Raw genomic sequence first — 17,701 nt, 5'->3', positions numbered from 1 at the left:
ATTCCCTCGTCCATTCCATTACCTCGTCCATTCCATTCCTTCGTCCATTCCATTACACCATACCAAACAGACCCTTTAAGTATTATAACGGAAGGAGAACTCAAAAAAAAAGTTTGGTTCCTTACCAGTATCGGCATACACTGTAGTAACCAATTTTAACAAAAAAAAAGAAAAAACGTTAATATCATACTTTTATATTAATATATATTTAATTTTCTTATTCATCTATTTATTATAGATAATTCCTGATTAAAGTGAGAAAAATATTTTCAGGTAGAAAAGAAAGGTGTTAATGCACTCATTTATCAGCCCCATTTATACATTATATGTATGTAAATATACACAAAGATGATATGTATAATAATAAATAACTTGAAAAATGAATTAATCATGAAAGTTTAGGTGTTCACGAAAACTAACAAAGTCGAAATCATCATTTTCTATATTATTTTCAGCAGATACCATTTCAAACCAAATATTATTTTATGATTAATTTCAGCAGATGCCATTTCAAACCAAATATTATTTTATAATTAAATATACATATTTTGTAACCAATTCAATTCATTCATTGTATATTATTAATAAGCAAAGACAATTTTAAAAGTTTTTTATACGCGTTATTTAGTGGGTTTTTGTATGTGATATGTTGTTCTTTTATATATCTTATGTAACTTGCATTTGTTTTTTATCGATGTAATTCACGTGCCAGTATTTTTTGATCATATCAAGATTTTTTTTTCCTCTATGGGTTGCTGTAAGGAGTGTAGGTTGCGTAACAAAATAAATCGATACCGATTAAATTCCCGCCGTGTTGGTATATTTTTGGTCATATCATGAATTTTTTTTCTCTATTGGTGCTATAACAAGTGTCAGTACCGTAGTTAAACGAACTGATACTCACCCACCGCGCAACGCGCGGATTTAGTAACACTAGTTCAATTCAATTCATAATAAAACTTCAACACTCCAACACAATTAATTTTAATATAAAATTTATTAAAGAAACCAAGTAAATTATCATAGTGCATGTTATCCTTCTAATTTGAAACTGAACAAAAGTTGATTAGTTGAATATATCTTATGAGAATGTATTTGATGACTTCTTCGTAATTTTACTCTTTCCACAAACTTATACCTATTCATGGCCAAACATTAATCCTATGGTTTTACTATATATACATTACCAAGTTACATCCTTGGTTTCATAGATTTCTTGAGCTACCAAAGTTTCTAGCAAACAAGCTTTTCGCCGCTCGCTAATGATGTCTCGTTTTCTCATATTCGGTCTCTTGTTGACAACATGTTCGATTGCTTTCGCTTCTGACCCTAGTCCTCTCCAGGATTTCTGTGTGGCTGATCCTAATAGCCCAGGTAAAAGATTATCACAACTTATGATTTTATGGTATGCAATATTTATAGGTGTCCTGAAATAAGGCTTCTAATTTTTTTTATGCAGTATTCGTAAATGGTGTGGTTTGCAAAGATGCCAAGCTTGTGAAAGCGGATGATTTTCTTTTTAGGGGGCTTCACCTAATGGGAAACACGCATAATGACGTTGGCTCTAATGTGACTTCTGTGACTGTAGCACAGTTACCCGGACTCAACACTCTTGGTATATCCATGGTTCGTATTGACTTTGCTCCATGGGGTATTAATCCACCACACACGCACCCTCGTGCCACTGAAGTCTTGACTGTCATTGAAGGTCGTCTTCTAGTCGGTTTTGTCACGTCTAACCCTGAAAACCGCCTCATCACGCAAGTACTTGAGAAGGGTGATGTGTTCGTGTTTCCACAAGGTCTAATTCACTTCCAAAAAAACATCGGAAATGGGTATGCTCTTGCTATTGCGGGTTTGAGTAGTCAAAATCCAGGTGTGATTACTATTGCAAATGCTGTGTTTGGATCGAATCCTGATATCGATGTGGATGTTCTTGCAAAGGCCTTTCAAGTTGACATCAAAGTTGTTCAGCAAATCCAGTCAAAATTCTGAACATTTATGTGATGATAGGATGTTGATCTCTTTAGCTTGTAATTTTGAATTCTGTAACATTGTTTCGTTTCTTATTGTTTATATTTAAAGGTGAATAAGAATATTATTTTTCTGATTGTGGTTTATAATATGTCTTTCAAACACTTTTCTACTTGCTGTGTTGCATCAAGTTTTTAGGATGTCGTATTCAATAAAAACAATGGAATATATCTTCAACTAAATTACAATTTTGAACACATGTAATATGTTGAACTGGAATATTAAAATGACCTTTGTTACATGTTATAAACTATTACAATCAAATAGGACTAATTAAGATCATGTGTAAGGGTGTACGGGGCACTAGCGGGGAGCGGGATTGGTGACCCCATTCCCCGATCGGGAACACCGTCGCCATCACCGCGGGGAGCCAATTCGGGGAGGGGAATCGGGGGGGGGGGGGGAGACACCGCGCTGAATTGCACAAGGATTGAGGAGAGACGTTGGGCAACGGTCCTTTTAAAAAAAATCCAATTTTAACAATATAAATAACCAACTTAATCTAATTTTTTACCACACCCATTCTCAAACTCACTCTAAAAATCTATCAAATACAACACAAAATGGATTCCAAGTTCCCGTTTTTTTCTCCCCTACCCGACTTTCCCGACGATGAAGATTCATCGTCAAGCGATGGTAGCTTAATTTTCTTCCAAAATCTCATCCAACAAGCGGAGCTACTAGACACGGCATCGTCTAGTAAAAAAAAATTTTCCGTCGAGATCGTGTGGGAGTCCATGAGACACTCATGGCCGATTATTTTGTCGAAAATCCAAAATTTAATGACGATATTTTTCGTCAGAGGTTTCGTATGTACAAGTCTTTGTTCGTAAAAATTGTTAGTGACGTGGAAGCGAATAACGAGTGGTTTCAAGAGGGCTTGGACGGGAGAATGAAGAAAAGTTTCACGCCGTTGCAAAAGGTTACTTCTGCGATTAAACAACTTGCAACCGGTAACCCACCAGACGAAAACGACGAGTATTTAAATATGTCTGAAAGGACCTCTCGTGAGTGCCTTGAATATTTCTGCGAGATGGTCTGTACAATGTATGCCGGTGAATTCTTACGTAGACAAACGAGCCACGACGTTGCGTTATTGTATCAGGCTCATGAGGAGAGACATCACCTACCTGGTATGTTGGGTAGTCTGGATTGTACACACTTCGTCTGGAGAATGTGCCCCACAGAATTGCGTGGACAATATATGAGAGGCGATCATCAATACCCGACGGTTATGTTAGAAGCGGTGGCGTCTCAAGATTTGTGGATTTGGCATGCTTTTTGTGGCCCGGCGGGTTCACAAAACGACATCAACGTGCTGCAACAATCTCCATTATTTCTTACTCAACGAAACGGAACGGCGCCAAATTGTCCATTTCAGGTGAACGACCACTTATACAAATGCGGGTATTATCTTACTGATGGGATCTACCCTAGCTGGTCCGTGTTTGTGAAGTCTTTTCCATATCCTCACATCCCGAATGAAAAAAAGTTCAAGAGGCAACATGAGGCCGCAAGAAAAGATGTGGAACGGGCGTTTGGTGTGTTAAAGGCGAAGTGGGGAATACTAAATCGTCCAATGCGTTCCAAAACGGTGAAAAAGATAAGGTCCATCGTGTATACGTGCCTTATTTTACATAACATGATTATAAAAGACGACGGAAGGGCGATAGCACCGGTACACATTCAAGATCCTCCAGTCGAACCCGTCTTCGATGATACAACTTATAGCGAGGTCATTGACGAAGAAACGTATTGGAGACTAAAACACTATCTCGTTGAGCATCTCGGACGTTTAGATCTACCTCACCTTGAAGTGAGTTCCGACGACGAGTAGTTTGTTTTTTTATTTTTCTAGTTTGAATGTAATTTTTATTTTTCTAGTTTGAATGTAATTTTTATTTTTAATTTAATGAAATGTCTTTTATTAAATTTTATTTAATTTTTATTAATATTTTTTTAATTTATAAACATGCATAATTACAACAAATAAAAAAATAATAAAAAATAAAAAAGCAAGTCCCCTAAGAGGGGAGTGCCGCCATCAAATTGGGGTGTGAGGGGAGTTTAAGAGGGGAGTTGACGTGGCATAACCTGATTGGGTGTGCGTAAGAGAGGGGACTTTCCTAAGAGGGGAGTGCCCCTCTCACCCTAAACTGTTTGCTGTTATATACATCACATGAATAGGGATGACTTCTTTATTAAAGGAGAGCTAGTCCCCCCGCGTAGCCATGGGGGCGTAAAACCATGTTACCAACGTTGCAAAGAGGGCCTAAAACCATGCTAAGTATCAACGGATTGACTACCAAAACTGAGAAAAGTGTAAAATAAAAACACGAATTTCTAGCACCAATTGGCTTACGTAACATGTAGAAAAAGACGAATTTATACCGACATGTATTAGAAAGTCTAGGGGCTAAAGAACTCGAGGGACCAAATTTAAGCAACAAACACCGTGCTGCAACCGAACGACGACCAAATTCAAGAAAAAACGTAAAACTAAACTAAAAGAACATAAACTCATTTAACTTTTAGGCAAAATAAAAGAAAAAACGTAAAACTAAACTAAAAGAACATAAACTCATTTAACTTTTAGGCGAAGTAAAAAAAAAAAAAACTAAAATTTTATTACAAAACAAAACTCTTAAAATTTAGTATGCCAAAAAAAAAATAAAAAAAAAAAAAACAACACAGAAAGCCAAAAGAGTTACTATTTGTAAAAGATGTTATGAATTTATATATGAGTAATCGTTTTTTCTTCGTGACCGAGTTATAATGTTAGCAAATGTTATAACACACGCTTAAATATTTATTTTAGTTTACCATTTTCGAGACCGAGTTGTAATGTTGGCAAATGTTACAACCAACGCTTAAATATTTATTTTAGTTGACCTTTTACTATTTTCACTTTTATACTCGATTTGAAATTATTTATTTTCAATTTTGTGACTATTTTGCAACCTAATTGAGCCGCCCACAAAGTTTGCTACCAGTTTGCAAAGTTATTCAAGCAGTACAACTTTGTGATCTGAGTTGGTGTGCTTGCTAATTTTGCGACTTCACTTAATTTGCGATTGCTTTATGAGTTGTAATATTTGGTTGTATATATCCATTTGTACCGGAGCATGATTGAGATCTAGATTACCTGAGCTTGATGGTTGATCCGTGGTTGTTTGGCCATTGGTGTTTTGTTTAGCTGAGTGTCTTGTTTAAGTTGGATGCCGGTAGTGGCGGATCTAGACTTGTTTTGTGGGTTCACATGGACCCACTCAGTTTGGAAAAAAAATGAAAAAAATACTGAGAACCTTATATGGTGTTGAATAAAATTAGTGAGAATCCACCAAATGAACCCATTGAAAAAAGTTTTTGGATCCGCCACTTGATTCCGGCCATTGGCATATTTCAGTATTTAAAAGGTAATGTTTTTAACGAAGGTAATGTTTTTAACAAGTATTAACTATACGTTTATGATGTTAAAAAGGGAAGAAGCCCAATGAATGGAGTGAGCAACAAATGGCATGCGTTCATGAGAATTAGGGGTCATGATTTATTGGTTTTGATGAAGAAACATCTAGTTAATCTGAAGGTTAACTTGAACGATTAGTCTCGTTTAAAATGGTTAATTTTCTTTTTTACTCATCTAATAACTGCTTGATCCTGTAAAACAACACAACACCGTGAATCTCATTACAAGGAGGATGATTGGGGTGTTCTCCTTGTAACCACCATTCGGGTGAGAATACAAACTTTTTTTGAGGATAATAAATGTGTGTATTAAGTGAGAGAGTAAAAGAGCGATCCTTAAACTTGGAGGTGAAGTCCTATATTTATAGCCGGAGAGAGTAACGAATGAGATGGGCTGATGGGCCTTGGGCTTAACGACGACATCAAGGAATATCCCATTTGTTCCCCTAGACACAACCGTTAGTGTTTGCAAGCATATGGGAAGATGGCACACGATTATTGGATCCACGTTGTCTTTGTTGTCGGGCCTGTCATTAGCGGTTAATAGATATCATGAAGCAGTGAATGGCGCACAGTGATTGGTGACACGTCACTGTCCTTTTGTACTTCTTGTCTCCTGCACGATTGTTCATCATGAGGCTTTACTGAACATAGCCTGGCGTGCGATCACATGCCTTGTCACTTGTACTATCCCTTATATTTCTAAGTTTTATTTTCTTTATTATTATTCATATATTTTTTGCGACTGAAAAACACGGTTGCAAATTTTGTGACCGAATTTACAACCGGGATTTGCACTTTAGTTTTAAATAGTAAATATTGTGGTGGATCTACCACCAGAAAAAGGCAGTTGCAAAATTTGCGACCGTTTTGCGACCGAATCTTTGTTAGCTGCTAAATTTGAGACCAATAATTTTAGTCGCAAATCAGTTGTTAATTTTGCGACCGTTTTTTTGCCGTCACAAATTTTGGTTGCAACTGGCCAGTTTTTGGTTGCTAATTTTCCGGTTTTCAGTCGCAAATCGGTCGCTAATTCTGACACAACTCTTTTCGTTTCTGTTTACCGATTTCTTCTACCTACAACCAACATTAGCATGTTCTGACTATATAAACGACTTTCCAGGGTTTCGGCAAGCAAGGCGGTGCGATGAGGCGTTTAACGGTAAAACCACCGCTAAACCAACATTCTAAGAAGGTGTTTGGCAAAAACAAAATCAGTTATTTCTCTCCATCTCTAGAAGTATGCTTGTGCTTACATTAAGAAGACAGGAAAAGAAAAAGGGGTGGTCAGTGGTCGTGTGTGTAGTGGGTAGTAATAGGATAGAGAGAGAGAGAGAGAGTGTAGAGAGTATCAAGAAGAGAGGGGGGGGGGGGGGTAGTGGTGGTGGTGTTGGCCAATAAAAAAACAAAAATTGAACAATAATTGCGTGTGGAAGAGCAAAGTTGATAAGACTATGGGGGTATGGGCCGGGGTTGGGGCGTGAGTTGGAGAGAAACGCCCAAGTCACCACCTCGGGTAGGCTTGGGTTTGGACGTGGCCCCTTGGGCGGGAGTTTAAGGCCAGGCGTGGGGCATGCTAGCGATCCTATGTGGCCGGCTCTTATTGGCTTGTTGGCTAGGCTATAGGTGTATTTTTTAATTTTAGGTTTTTTTTTTCAATTTTAACCAATCCACGCCTCAAACCCCCCGTCCCACCATACCATACGGACACGTCACTCACCAGCCCCGGGGGGGGGGGGGGGGGGAGGGGGGTCAACCCATGCCCCAAACTCCCACCCCACCATTATTATATTAAAAATAATAATATCAGTTATAATAATCATGTTATTAATGATAGTAGAATAAATAAAAGTTATTATTATTATAGCTATTATTATTGTTATTATTATTATAAACAGCTACATCACCCATAAACAGATAGCTAAAAAATCAAACAAGCAAGATCCCTACTAGCAATATTGCTAGCAACAAGATTTATTAATTTCACTGATAAACACCAAAATATGAGCATAAAACTCTAGTATTAATTCAGGGATAACTTAAATTTAATGTGTAAAAAATAGAACATGAAAAGTTGTATCACAAACAAAAATTTCTAAAACTAGGAAATAAATAAAGAAACTTAAAGGACAACCGGCCAGCTACAGAAAAAAAAAGGTAGAAAAAAACTGCAAAACCAAGAATCGAACACCCAACTTTTAGTAACTAAACTCAAAAAAAAAACCAAATGGAATGCTAACTATTGTATTATATCGTGTAGTCCCATATTATTTATGTAATATACATAAACAAAATTTTATATTTTGGGCCCCTTTTAGTTTTGAGCCTCGGCCATTGCCCGGGCTGCCCAGCCTAATAACTGGGCCTGCCATTGGACTATGATGGGGCTCGCTTAAGCGTGCAAAAGAGCCGAGCCGGGCTAGAGCGAGCTCTGATGACTGTCGTCAAAGTCAATCAAAAACCTAATTAAACTACGTATATAGTGTAAGTAGGGTATCGTATCACGGGGAATTTGTGGTCAGTGTTAAAGAAATTAATTAAAACTAAACTATCTAAATTGGGGGTTTGTTTGTTTGATTGTAAAGAAGCACAATTTGTCATGAAAAGTGTTATCAAGAGAAGATGAGAAGAAGTAACCTCTACCCAGAATCCCGAATACCCGTTTTAATATAAAAATCCGTTTTCTGATTCAAAACACCACATAGACATGGCCTCGGAATTAATGAATTTGATTAGTTAATAGAGATAGTTTTTAAGATTCACTATGCAACCTAATAACCCGTTTGATTGTATCAATTACCCACCAATTTACCAACCCGCTAACAACGCAAGAAAGTTGCCAATACGCTTAATAAATGACAAATAATTCAAACACAAGAAACGTTAACCAATAATCCAACACAAGTGGTTAAGCTGTACCAGTTTACAATAATCAGAAAAACAAATGATTATGTCAAACAGCGTAAACGTTAATCCAGGCGGAAGTCACCGAAAGATTTAGCCGTTCATGGTAGTCCGTTCAACTTCGGTTATCATCCCGTATTAATCGAACATGTTTGAATGGATGAAAGATGAAAATAATGCTGAAAAGTGAACTTTAATTCGTCCCTGATGTTCCTCCTGTGACGGCTGCCAATTCATTCTCTTCTATAAAAGTTGTCAAATATATCTTCTCCACCGACCTCTTACTTGGGCTGCTGCCACTTTATTAATTCCTTGTGATCTTTACGAAAAGTCCCAACACAAGCCCATTAATCTTTAACTCTTACAACATGTCACTATAATTGATTGAGCCCACTAAAATTAATTTATGACCACTTTGCATACCATTCGTTGATAGAAGACCTGCATACATTTAAAAAACAATTAAATCACATCATTACTCAAAATAATTAAACTACTAATTAATTTTATTAGATGTGAAGTCAACGAAGTCTTTTTCTTTTATTTACTTACTTTGTATTATCATGATAATTATTTCATCTTATAGTTAGGTTACTAATAATCGTCTAGAAACAAGTATATCTGTATTCCTTAAATCAAGAATTTTTTCTCTCTCTTTCTCTCGAAGAGTCGCCGGAGTGTTAACCGGAGTTTTGCCTCGTCGGAATAGCGTGTGAGGTCCCGTTCTTCTCCTGGAAGTTACGGTTTTGTACCTTGTATTCTATCTTGTCCTTGCATCTCCCCCACTCGGCCGCTTTCCTTTTCTCGGCACGTTGAACGTAACCTCCTCTACCCTCTCTTCCCACAGTGGTCGCTGGATTTCTTCGGGGCTTAGTGGGTCTGATATTGATCGCGGCTATCTTAGTATAGTTTAGCTAGATCGATTCGAATCCCATTAACACCCTTAGGGTCGAGTTGCCATTGTTTCGTTTGCTTGTTTTGGAGGAGCTAGGGGAGTGTATTCTGCGTGGTTGGTAGCTAGTCTTTTGTGGCTAAATTCATTCGCTAAACATGGGGTATGCCGGAAACAGTAGAAGGGATGGAGAATGGATAGATATCCCGTACCGGAGCAAGGCCGGGGGAACAAAAGGTTTGAAGGAGACCACGTTCTTCGTATCGAACCTTCCAGGAGGTGTGTCTAGAACGATGTTACGGAAGGTTTGCCAACCTTTTGGTGTAGTTACGGATGCCTATGTGGCAAAGAAGAGGGACGTTAAAGGGAACTTCTTTGGCTTCGTTAGGTATGAAGGGGTTGAAAACGCTAAGAATGTATTGGCGGGTCTGAACACGGTCAAGATATATGAAGCGAAGATTAACGCATCAATTGCACTATATGATCGGGACCATAGGAGGTTTGGAAACCAGCAACAGCAAGGTGGTAGCGGTCCGACACCTTATAGGTATCAACATTATCACCAACAGAAGCCGGTGGAGGTCAAAAAATGGCAACCGACTAATGTAGTAAAGGATGTTTCCTACAAGGATATGTTGACGGGTGACAAAGGTCAAACCATGAAGAATAGGAAAGTCATTGTCATGAAGGATAAACTACCGGTGTATAATAACCATTGTCTAGGAAGGTCAATCATTGGTGAAGCAAAGGACGTCAAAGCAATCGGTTACATGAGGTCTATGCTGAATAGGGGGGGGGGGCTATGCAGATGCACCGTTATGTTATGTAGGGGGCTTGCATTTTATGGTCGTCATGAAGGATAAGGAAGAAGCATACCAATTTTTAAGCAGAAAGGAAGAATTGTGGGGTGAGCATTTCGCTAGTGCTGTGGTATGGGTAGGCCAAGATGTTAAAATTGAACGGGTTACTGAACTGAAAATAACTGGGCTACCTGTCCAGTTCCGGGATTATGAAGTTTTTGATCAGATTGGGGCTCGTTTTTGGAAGAATTATAAAAGGATCTGATTTCTCTTGGGCTGATTCAGATGTATCGTGCGGAGTTTGTCAGGTGCTCACTAGCAATATCGGCCTTGTTAATGAGGAAGTGGAGATAGTCTGGAAGAACAACAGGTACATAGTCAGGGTATCGGAGACTGGTAGTGGATGGTTCCAGGAGAACGTAATAAACACAATGATATCGGAGTCAATGTCGCCGGAGGAATCGATGTTTGGTGAAAACGGAAATGAGTTGGATGAGGATCTGGAAGATGGGGAACTGAAGGAAGGTGATGAAGCCTCGCCGGAGAAAGAAGTCCAAGGATCGCCGGTGATAGAGAAGGTGCCAAAAGAAGTCGAAGGGACGAAGTTGAACGATCGTGTGCATGGGGAACCGGACACGATGCAATCCATGCAAGAGTTGCATGGGAACCAGGAGAGAGAAAGAGCGGCGGACGTAGGGACCAAGGAAGTGAGAAAAGCGGATGTCTATGGGGGTGGGGCCCAGAAAGAAAACTTTGAATGCTTAAGCCCAATGGAGACTAATCCAGTGTTAGGCCTGGATCCAGGTACACAATCTAGGAAGAGGCCTAGAAGGGCTAGAAGCCCACAAGTATGGTGTCCAGAAGAAAATAGAGGGGAGCAACCGGCGTTCTGTCATATTCGCAATCTAGAAAGGTCGTTTGACCTAAATAAGGAGACACAACCAGTGGCGTCTGCTACTGAGATGCCGTACAGTCAGGAACAATTGCCAGTTACAGGGGTGATCGAGGAGGACCAGGACGTCTCAAATGTTAACGGTGTGGCCAACCGAGGTTTTGGGGATCGAGAGACTGAGCCGAGAGACAACTCTGGGGAAGCAGATCAGATCCAAATGGAAGATCGGGCGGTGCAAGATGAGGTAAACAATACTAAGATTGTGGGATCGCTAGTTGGATTTCAGCTTGGTGGATATGATAAGCAGGTAAGTGAGCTTATTATTGGAGAACAATCAGGTTTCCAATGAATTTTATGACTATCAATTTAAGGGGGGTCAGGGACCAGAGGAAGATAGATTGGATAAGGGGGTTGAAAACATCTCACGGGGTTCATTTTTTAGAAATTCAGGAAACAAAAATGGGGGGTATAACAGACTCTACGATTGGCAAATATTGGGGGAGGTCAAGGTTTGAAATGGCTCATGTGGATGCTGTTGGAAGGTCAGGGGGTTTAGTGAGCATGTGGGATCCGGCTATTTTTGAGTGTATCGATGTAATTAAAAATCAAAGGTTTATCTTAGTACAAGGATGTTTAAAACACACGGGGGAACTATTAAACATCGTAAATGTTTATGCTTACAATGATCCGACGGAAAGGAGAGCCTTGTGGGAAGAGTTTGTTGTACTGAGAAGATCACTGGAAGGCATGTGGGTATTTGGTGGGGATTTCAATGACGTTAGAGATCCAGGTGAGAGATTCAATTCAGAATTTGTGGGTATAAATGCGGCGTATTTCAACAAATTTATTGAACTAGCAGATCTGTTGGAATATCAAATGGGGGGCGAAAGTTCACTTACCATTCAGATAACGGTCTTCATAAAAGCAAACTGGACCGGTTCCTGGTATGTAGAGACTTCCGAGATAAGTGGCCTACAGCCTCGGTTGTTGCTTTGTCAAACGTGGTTTCCGACCATTGCCCGGTCCTCATGTCCTTAACATCTCCAGATTATGGGCCTATACCAACGAGAATCTTCAACTCATGGCTGGACCTGCCAGGTGTTTTGGAGTTCACTCGACAATCATTGTCAAGTTTTGTGTTTGATGGCCCATCGGATTTGGGATTAGCTGTTAAGTTGAAGTGGATAAAATTTAAGATCAAAGAACGGGTAAATGTGATCAAGGCTGAAAAGGAGGCGATATACAAAAAAAAGATTGCAATTTTGGAGGAATTGGAGGTTAAAGCGGAAGAGAGGCTTCTCTCCCCAAATGAACTGGATACAAGGGCTGAATGTAAAAAAGTAATCATGGAAGTGGATAAGGTGAAGGCTATGGATTTGAGACAAAAGTCCCGGATAAAGTGGGCATTGGAAGGTGATGAGAGCACAAACTTTTTCCACAAGGTGGTCAATGCTAATCAGTGTTCTAATAGGATAAACGGCCTAATGATAAATGGTATATGGGAGACGGCTCCACCGCTTATAAAGGATTCGGTTTGCTCTTTCTTCGCTGAGAAGTTCAAGGAACCGTATAATGATCGACCAGGATTGCTGTGCCCGGTAATGAAGATGATTTCGGAAGCAGATGCCGAAGCCCTGGTAGCCCCTTTTTCTCTATGTGAAATTAAAGATGCTGTGTGGGATTGTGAGGGAGACAAGGCGCCGGGTCCGGACGGGATTAATTTTAGGTTCATTAGACGATGTTGGGGGTCTCTGCAAGAGGATTTTGTGAAGGTTTCTGAAGAATTTCAGCTGAATGCGACCATCTCGCAAGGTTGTACTTCTTCATTCATAGCATTGGTACCAAAGTGCACGGATCCGGGTGGGTTGGGGGATTATAGGCCAATCAGTCTCATTGGATGTATAAACAAGGTTATATCCAAGGCTTTGGCGAATCGAATGAAAATGGTGATTAACGAATTAATCTCAGAAGAACAAACCGCTTTTCTTGCAAATAGAAGCATCTTGGATGGGCCTCTTGTTTTAAATGAGCTAGTTCCATGGCTGAGATCGAATAAAAAGGAAGGTTTTATTTTCAAGGTGGATATAGAAAAGGCATACGACTCTCTGAACTGGGGATTTATGGAAGATATTATGGATCAAATGAAGTTCCCGCTTTTATATAGAAGATGGGTCATGGCGACGGTTATTAATGCGCGGGCTTCAGTTTTAGTTAATGGGTCACCGACACAGGAATTCGCATGTGGTAGAGGATTGAGACAAGGCGACCCGCTGTCCCCGTTCTTGTTCATAATTGCAATGGAAGCCTTAACAGGGGTAATGAAGAAGGCGTGCAACATTGGTTTATACGAAGGTATTAGGTTCGTAAACAACGGTGAGGTATTATCTCATTTTTTATATGCAGACGACGTTATCTTTGTAGGGAATTGGGAGGGTGCCAGTGTGCATAATTTAAGAAGAATATTAAGATGTTTTTTCTTAGCCTCGGGTCTCCGGGTTAATCTGTCAAAAAGCAGTGTTTTTGGAATAAATGTTGATAACAATAGAATACAAGGTTTGGCGAATACATTGGGGTGTAGAGTTGGAAGTTTCCCTTTCAAACATTTGGGGCTCCAAGTGGGGGCTAACATGAATCTAATCAAGAATTGGCAGCCGGTTGTAGACGTATTCCGGAAAAGGCTAGCGATTTGGAAAGCGAACACACTGTCCTTTGGAGGAAGACTGACCTTGATAAAATCGGTACTGAATGCTCTCCCTACGTACTACTTTTCTCTATATAGAGCTCCGTCGGGTGTAATTGATCAGCTAGAGAGGTTAAGACGGGAGTTCTTATGGGGAATAACACCGGAGAAAGGAAAGATGTGTTGGGTTGCTTGGCCGAATGTTATGACTCCAAAGGATCTAGGGGGTGGGGGTTGGGTCACTGAAAGATGCAAATTTGGCTATGCTTGCCAAATGGTGGTGGAGGTTCAAAACAGATCCAGAGAGCTTGTGGCGTAAGGTTATATGGAGCATCCATCATAGCGAGAGAACGTGGAACCCTATACCAAGGAAGTTAACAATTGAAGGGCCGTGGAAACAAGTGTTTAAAGTGGCTGGTGATCTAGAAGAATTTGGGATAAGTCTGGTTAGATGTTGCCGGGCTAATCCTGGAGAAAACAGTATGGTAGCTTTTTGGAAAGAATGTTGGTTAGGAGAAGACACACTACAAAGCAGGTTCCCAGGATTGTATTGCTTAGAAAGAGTAAAAAATGCAAGGATATCGGAGCGGGTAAAAGTAGTAGATGGAGGGATAGTGTTGGATTTTAACTGGTTACGGCAGCCGGTTACGCCAGATGAAGCGGCTGAATTACAGACGCTGACTTCGGAACTGGGTGCAGCAGTATTGGGGAATGGGGAGGATCGCTGGAGCTGGAGTCTCGAAGAATCTGGGATGTTTTCGGTTAAGAGTCTAAAAAATAGCATACAAGCGGCTCGGTTTACAGACTTGGGGAATGAGTTCGAATGGAATAACTGGATACCGATAAAGGTTAACTTTTTAGCTTGGAGGTTATCCTTAGATCGGGTTCCAACTCTTGTAGCTCTAGCTCGAAGGAACGTCATCGTCGGTGAAATACGGTGTAAAATATGTGGCTTGTATGATGAGGATGTGGACCATTTATTCGTGGGATGTGAGCTGGCACAGAAGGTATGGGATCTGGTGTCGAAATGGTGCAAGATATCAGGTATCTATGGGTTTGGAATTAAGGATATTTTGGGTTGGCACAAACAGGTTAGAGGTTGTAAAAAATGGAGGAAACTTATATATGGCATTATGCAGATAGCACTATGGGTTGTGTGGAGAAGTAGAAATGACTTGGTGTTTGATGGGAAAGAAGTTAAAGTCGACCAAATAATGAACGAGATAAAGCAATTGGGGTTTTTATGGATCGGTAGCCGCTCGAGGTTTAAAGAGATAAGTTGGGTAGATTGGTGTAATTTTGAAAATTATGGGAAATGGATGTAATGTAGTATTTTTAAAAAACTGGCTGTAATGTGGTGTGGGCTAACATTTGGTTGGCCCTTTTGATTAATGAATAAAATTTGTTGGCCGTTCAAAAAAAAAAAGTTAGGTTACTAATATTATATAAACTTGTTTCATTTTAACTCACATGATAATAAAACATCAAAGAATCCAATTTTACCCTATTATCAATGCATTTATAAGCTAATTAATATAACGTAGAGTGTTTCTAAAATGCACCGATCAAGCTCGACTAACTTATGTCAGGTCAACCTCTGCTCGTGAGTATTTTCTCAAGCTCGAGCTCGACTCGTACTTGGCTTGTTTATTATTCATTAATTAATTTGAGTGTATTATTATTTTTAGTAACTTTATGTATTACATAATTATCTAAATATAATCAAATTTTAATTCATTTATTATCACAATTATATAAATAAAGTTAAGTTCACGTACAAACAGCCTTATCGTACAAAACGTACGAAAAACATGAAAAAAAAACGCGATGCCATTTTCGTAATTATTTGCTTGTAGGGTAATTATCAAAATTACTCTACAAATGATCTTGTTGAGTAATTTTGTAAAATGTTTTTGTAGTGTAATTTTGGAACTTGCAGAGTAATCTTGATACACTTGTAATGATACTCTATAAAATTACCGAACAAGATCAAAATTATCTTATATGATCAAAATTACCATACAAGATCATTTGTAGAGCAATTACGATACTCTACAAAATTACTCTACACAATCAAAATTACCCTACAAGAACATTTTTCAAAATTACCTTATAAGATCAAAATTACTCTATAAGAATATTTTCCAAAATTAACCTACAAGATCAAAATTACCTTACAAGATCATTTGTAGGGTAATTTTGATAATTACTCAACGATTAATAATTACAAAAATGCCACCACATTTTTTTACATTTTCACCCCATTCGTACGTTTTGTATGATAAGGGTATTTGTATTTGATCTTTTGTCTATATAAATAATAATTTATTAGTATATAGTTCATCAATTAATTAAAATTATATAAATAAGAATCTCCTTTATGCATACGAGCCGACTCGAGCTCCATAAGTGAAGAACAGACTCATTACTAAACAAGCTTATTTTTAATTAGGTTTGGGCTCGGGCCCGTATTCCTTTAAGCACGGCTCGGTTTAAGTTTATTTTTGACCCAATTTCAAATAAGATGCGAATAGCTCTAGGCTCGCTACAGGTGATGACTAACAGTAGAGGTGCACTTTATATATATATATATATATATATATATATATATAATTTGGTTATGAGATTAGTTCAACTTTCTAGACCAATTCAATTCATAATAAAACTTCAATGCTTCAACACAATTAATTTTAATATAAAATTGATTAAAGAAACCAAATAAATTATCATAGTGCATGTTATCCTTCTGAGTTGGAACTAAACAAAAGTTGATTAGTTGAATATATCTTATGAGAATGTATTTGATGACTTCTTCGTAATTTTACTCTTTCCACAAACTTATACCTATTCATGGCCAAACAACATATAATGCCTTATAATAATCCTATGGTTTTACTATATATACATTACCAAGTTACATCCTTGGTTTCATAGATTTCTTGAGCTACCAAAGTTTCTAGCAAACAAGCTTTTCACCTCTCGCTAATGATGTCTCGTTTTCTTATATTCGGTCTCTTGTTGACAACATGTTCGATTGCTTTCGCTTCTGACCCTAGTCCTCTCCAGGATTTCTGTGTGGCTGATCCTAATAGCCCAGGTAAAAAATTATCACAACTTATGATTTTATGGTATGCAATATTTATAGGTGTCCTGAGATAAGGCTTCTAATTTTTTTATGCAGTATTCGTGAATGGTGTGGTTTGCAAAGATGCAAAGCTTGTGAAAGCGGATGATTTTCTTTTTAGAGGGCTTCACCTAATGGGAAACACGCATAATGACGTTGGCTCTAATGTGACTTCTGTGACTGTAGCACAGTTACCCGGACTCAACACTCTTGGTATATCCATGGTTCGTATTGACTTTGCTCCATGGGGTATTAATCCACCACACACGCACCCTCGTGCCACTGAAGTCTTGACTGTCATTGAAGGTCGTCTTCTGGTTGGTTTTGTCACGTCTAACCCTGAAAACCGCCTCATCACACAAGTACTTGAGAAGGGTGACGTGTTCGTGTTTCCACAAGGTCTAATTCACTTCCAAAAAAACATCGGAAATGGGTATGCTCTTGCTATTGCGGGTTTGAGTAGTCAAAATCCAGGTGTGATTACTATTGCAAATGCTGTGTTTGGATCAAACCCTGGTATCGATGTGGATGTTCTTGCAAAGGCCTTTCAAGTTGACATCAAAGTTGTTCAGCAAATCCAGTCAAAATTCTGAACATTTATGTTTGTGTGATCATAGGATGTTGATCTCTTTAGCTTGCAATTTTGAATTCTGTAACATTGTTTCGTTTCTTATTGTTTATATTTAAAGGTGAATAAGAATATTATTTTTCTGGTTGTGGTTTATAATATATGTCTTTCAAACACTTTTCTATTTGCTGTGTTGCATCAAGTTTTTAGGATGTCGTATTCAATAAAAACAATGGAGTATATCTTCAACTAAATTACAATTTTGAACACATGTAATATGTGGAACTGGAATATTAAAATGACGTTTGTTAGAGCCCGGGGGCGGTACGTGATAATATCACG

General features: G+C 38.7%; 3 protein-coding genes across 4 annotated transcripts; all 3 read left to right on the top strand.

The window, feature by feature from the left end:
• Nucleotides 1-1,228: 1,228 nt before the first annotated feature.
• On the top strand, nucleotides 1,229-17,515 carry LOC110935650 (putative germin-like protein 2-1). Of its 2 annotated transcripts, XM_035989707.1 has the most exons (3): nucleotides 1,229-1,374; nucleotides 1,460-1,997; nucleotides 17,387-17,515. In XM_035989707.1, exons 1-2 carry the CDS (start codon nucleotides 1,263-1,265, stop codon nucleotides 1,993-1,995), a joined length of 648 nt encoding a protein of 215 aa, XP_035845600.1. In that variant the 5' UTR covers nucleotides 1,229-1,262; the 3' UTR covers nucleotides 1,996-1,997; nucleotides 17,387-17,515. The 2 variants fall into 2 exon arrangements, with proteins under 2 accessions (XP_035845600.1, XP_022033719.1); XM_022178027.2 differs by lacking the exon at nucleotides 17,387-17,515 and having other exon boundaries at nucleotides 1,460-2,120.
• Nucleotides 14,150-14,992, top strand: LOC110932826. The gene has a single exon (XM_022176082.1). The coding sequence runs from the start codon at nucleotides 14,150-14,152 to the stop codon at nucleotides 14,990-14,992; it is 843 nt and encodes a 280-aa protein (XP_022031774.1).
• On the top strand, nucleotides 16,619-17,514 carry LOC110935651 (putative germin-like protein 2-1). Its single transcript, XM_022178029.2, has 2 exons — nucleotides 16,619-16,764; nucleotides 16,849-17,514. Exons 1-2 carry the CDS (start codon nucleotides 16,653-16,655, stop codon nucleotides 17,382-17,384), a joined length of 648 nt encoding a protein of 215 aa, XP_022033721.1. The 5' UTR covers nucleotides 16,619-16,652; the 3' UTR covers nucleotides 17,385-17,514.
• Nucleotides 17,516-17,701: the final 186 nt, after the last annotated feature.

Source organism: Helianthus annuus, chromosome 4 (assembly GCF_002127325.2).
Source record: "Helianthus annuus cultivar XRQ/B chromosome 4, HanXRQr2.0-SUNRISE, whole genome shotgun sequence".
Taxonomy (NCBI): Eukaryota; Viridiplantae; Streptophyta; class Magnoliopsida; order Asterales; family Asteraceae; genus Helianthus; species Helianthus annuus.
This window is presented reverse-complemented; position numbering and strand designations above follow the sequence as displayed.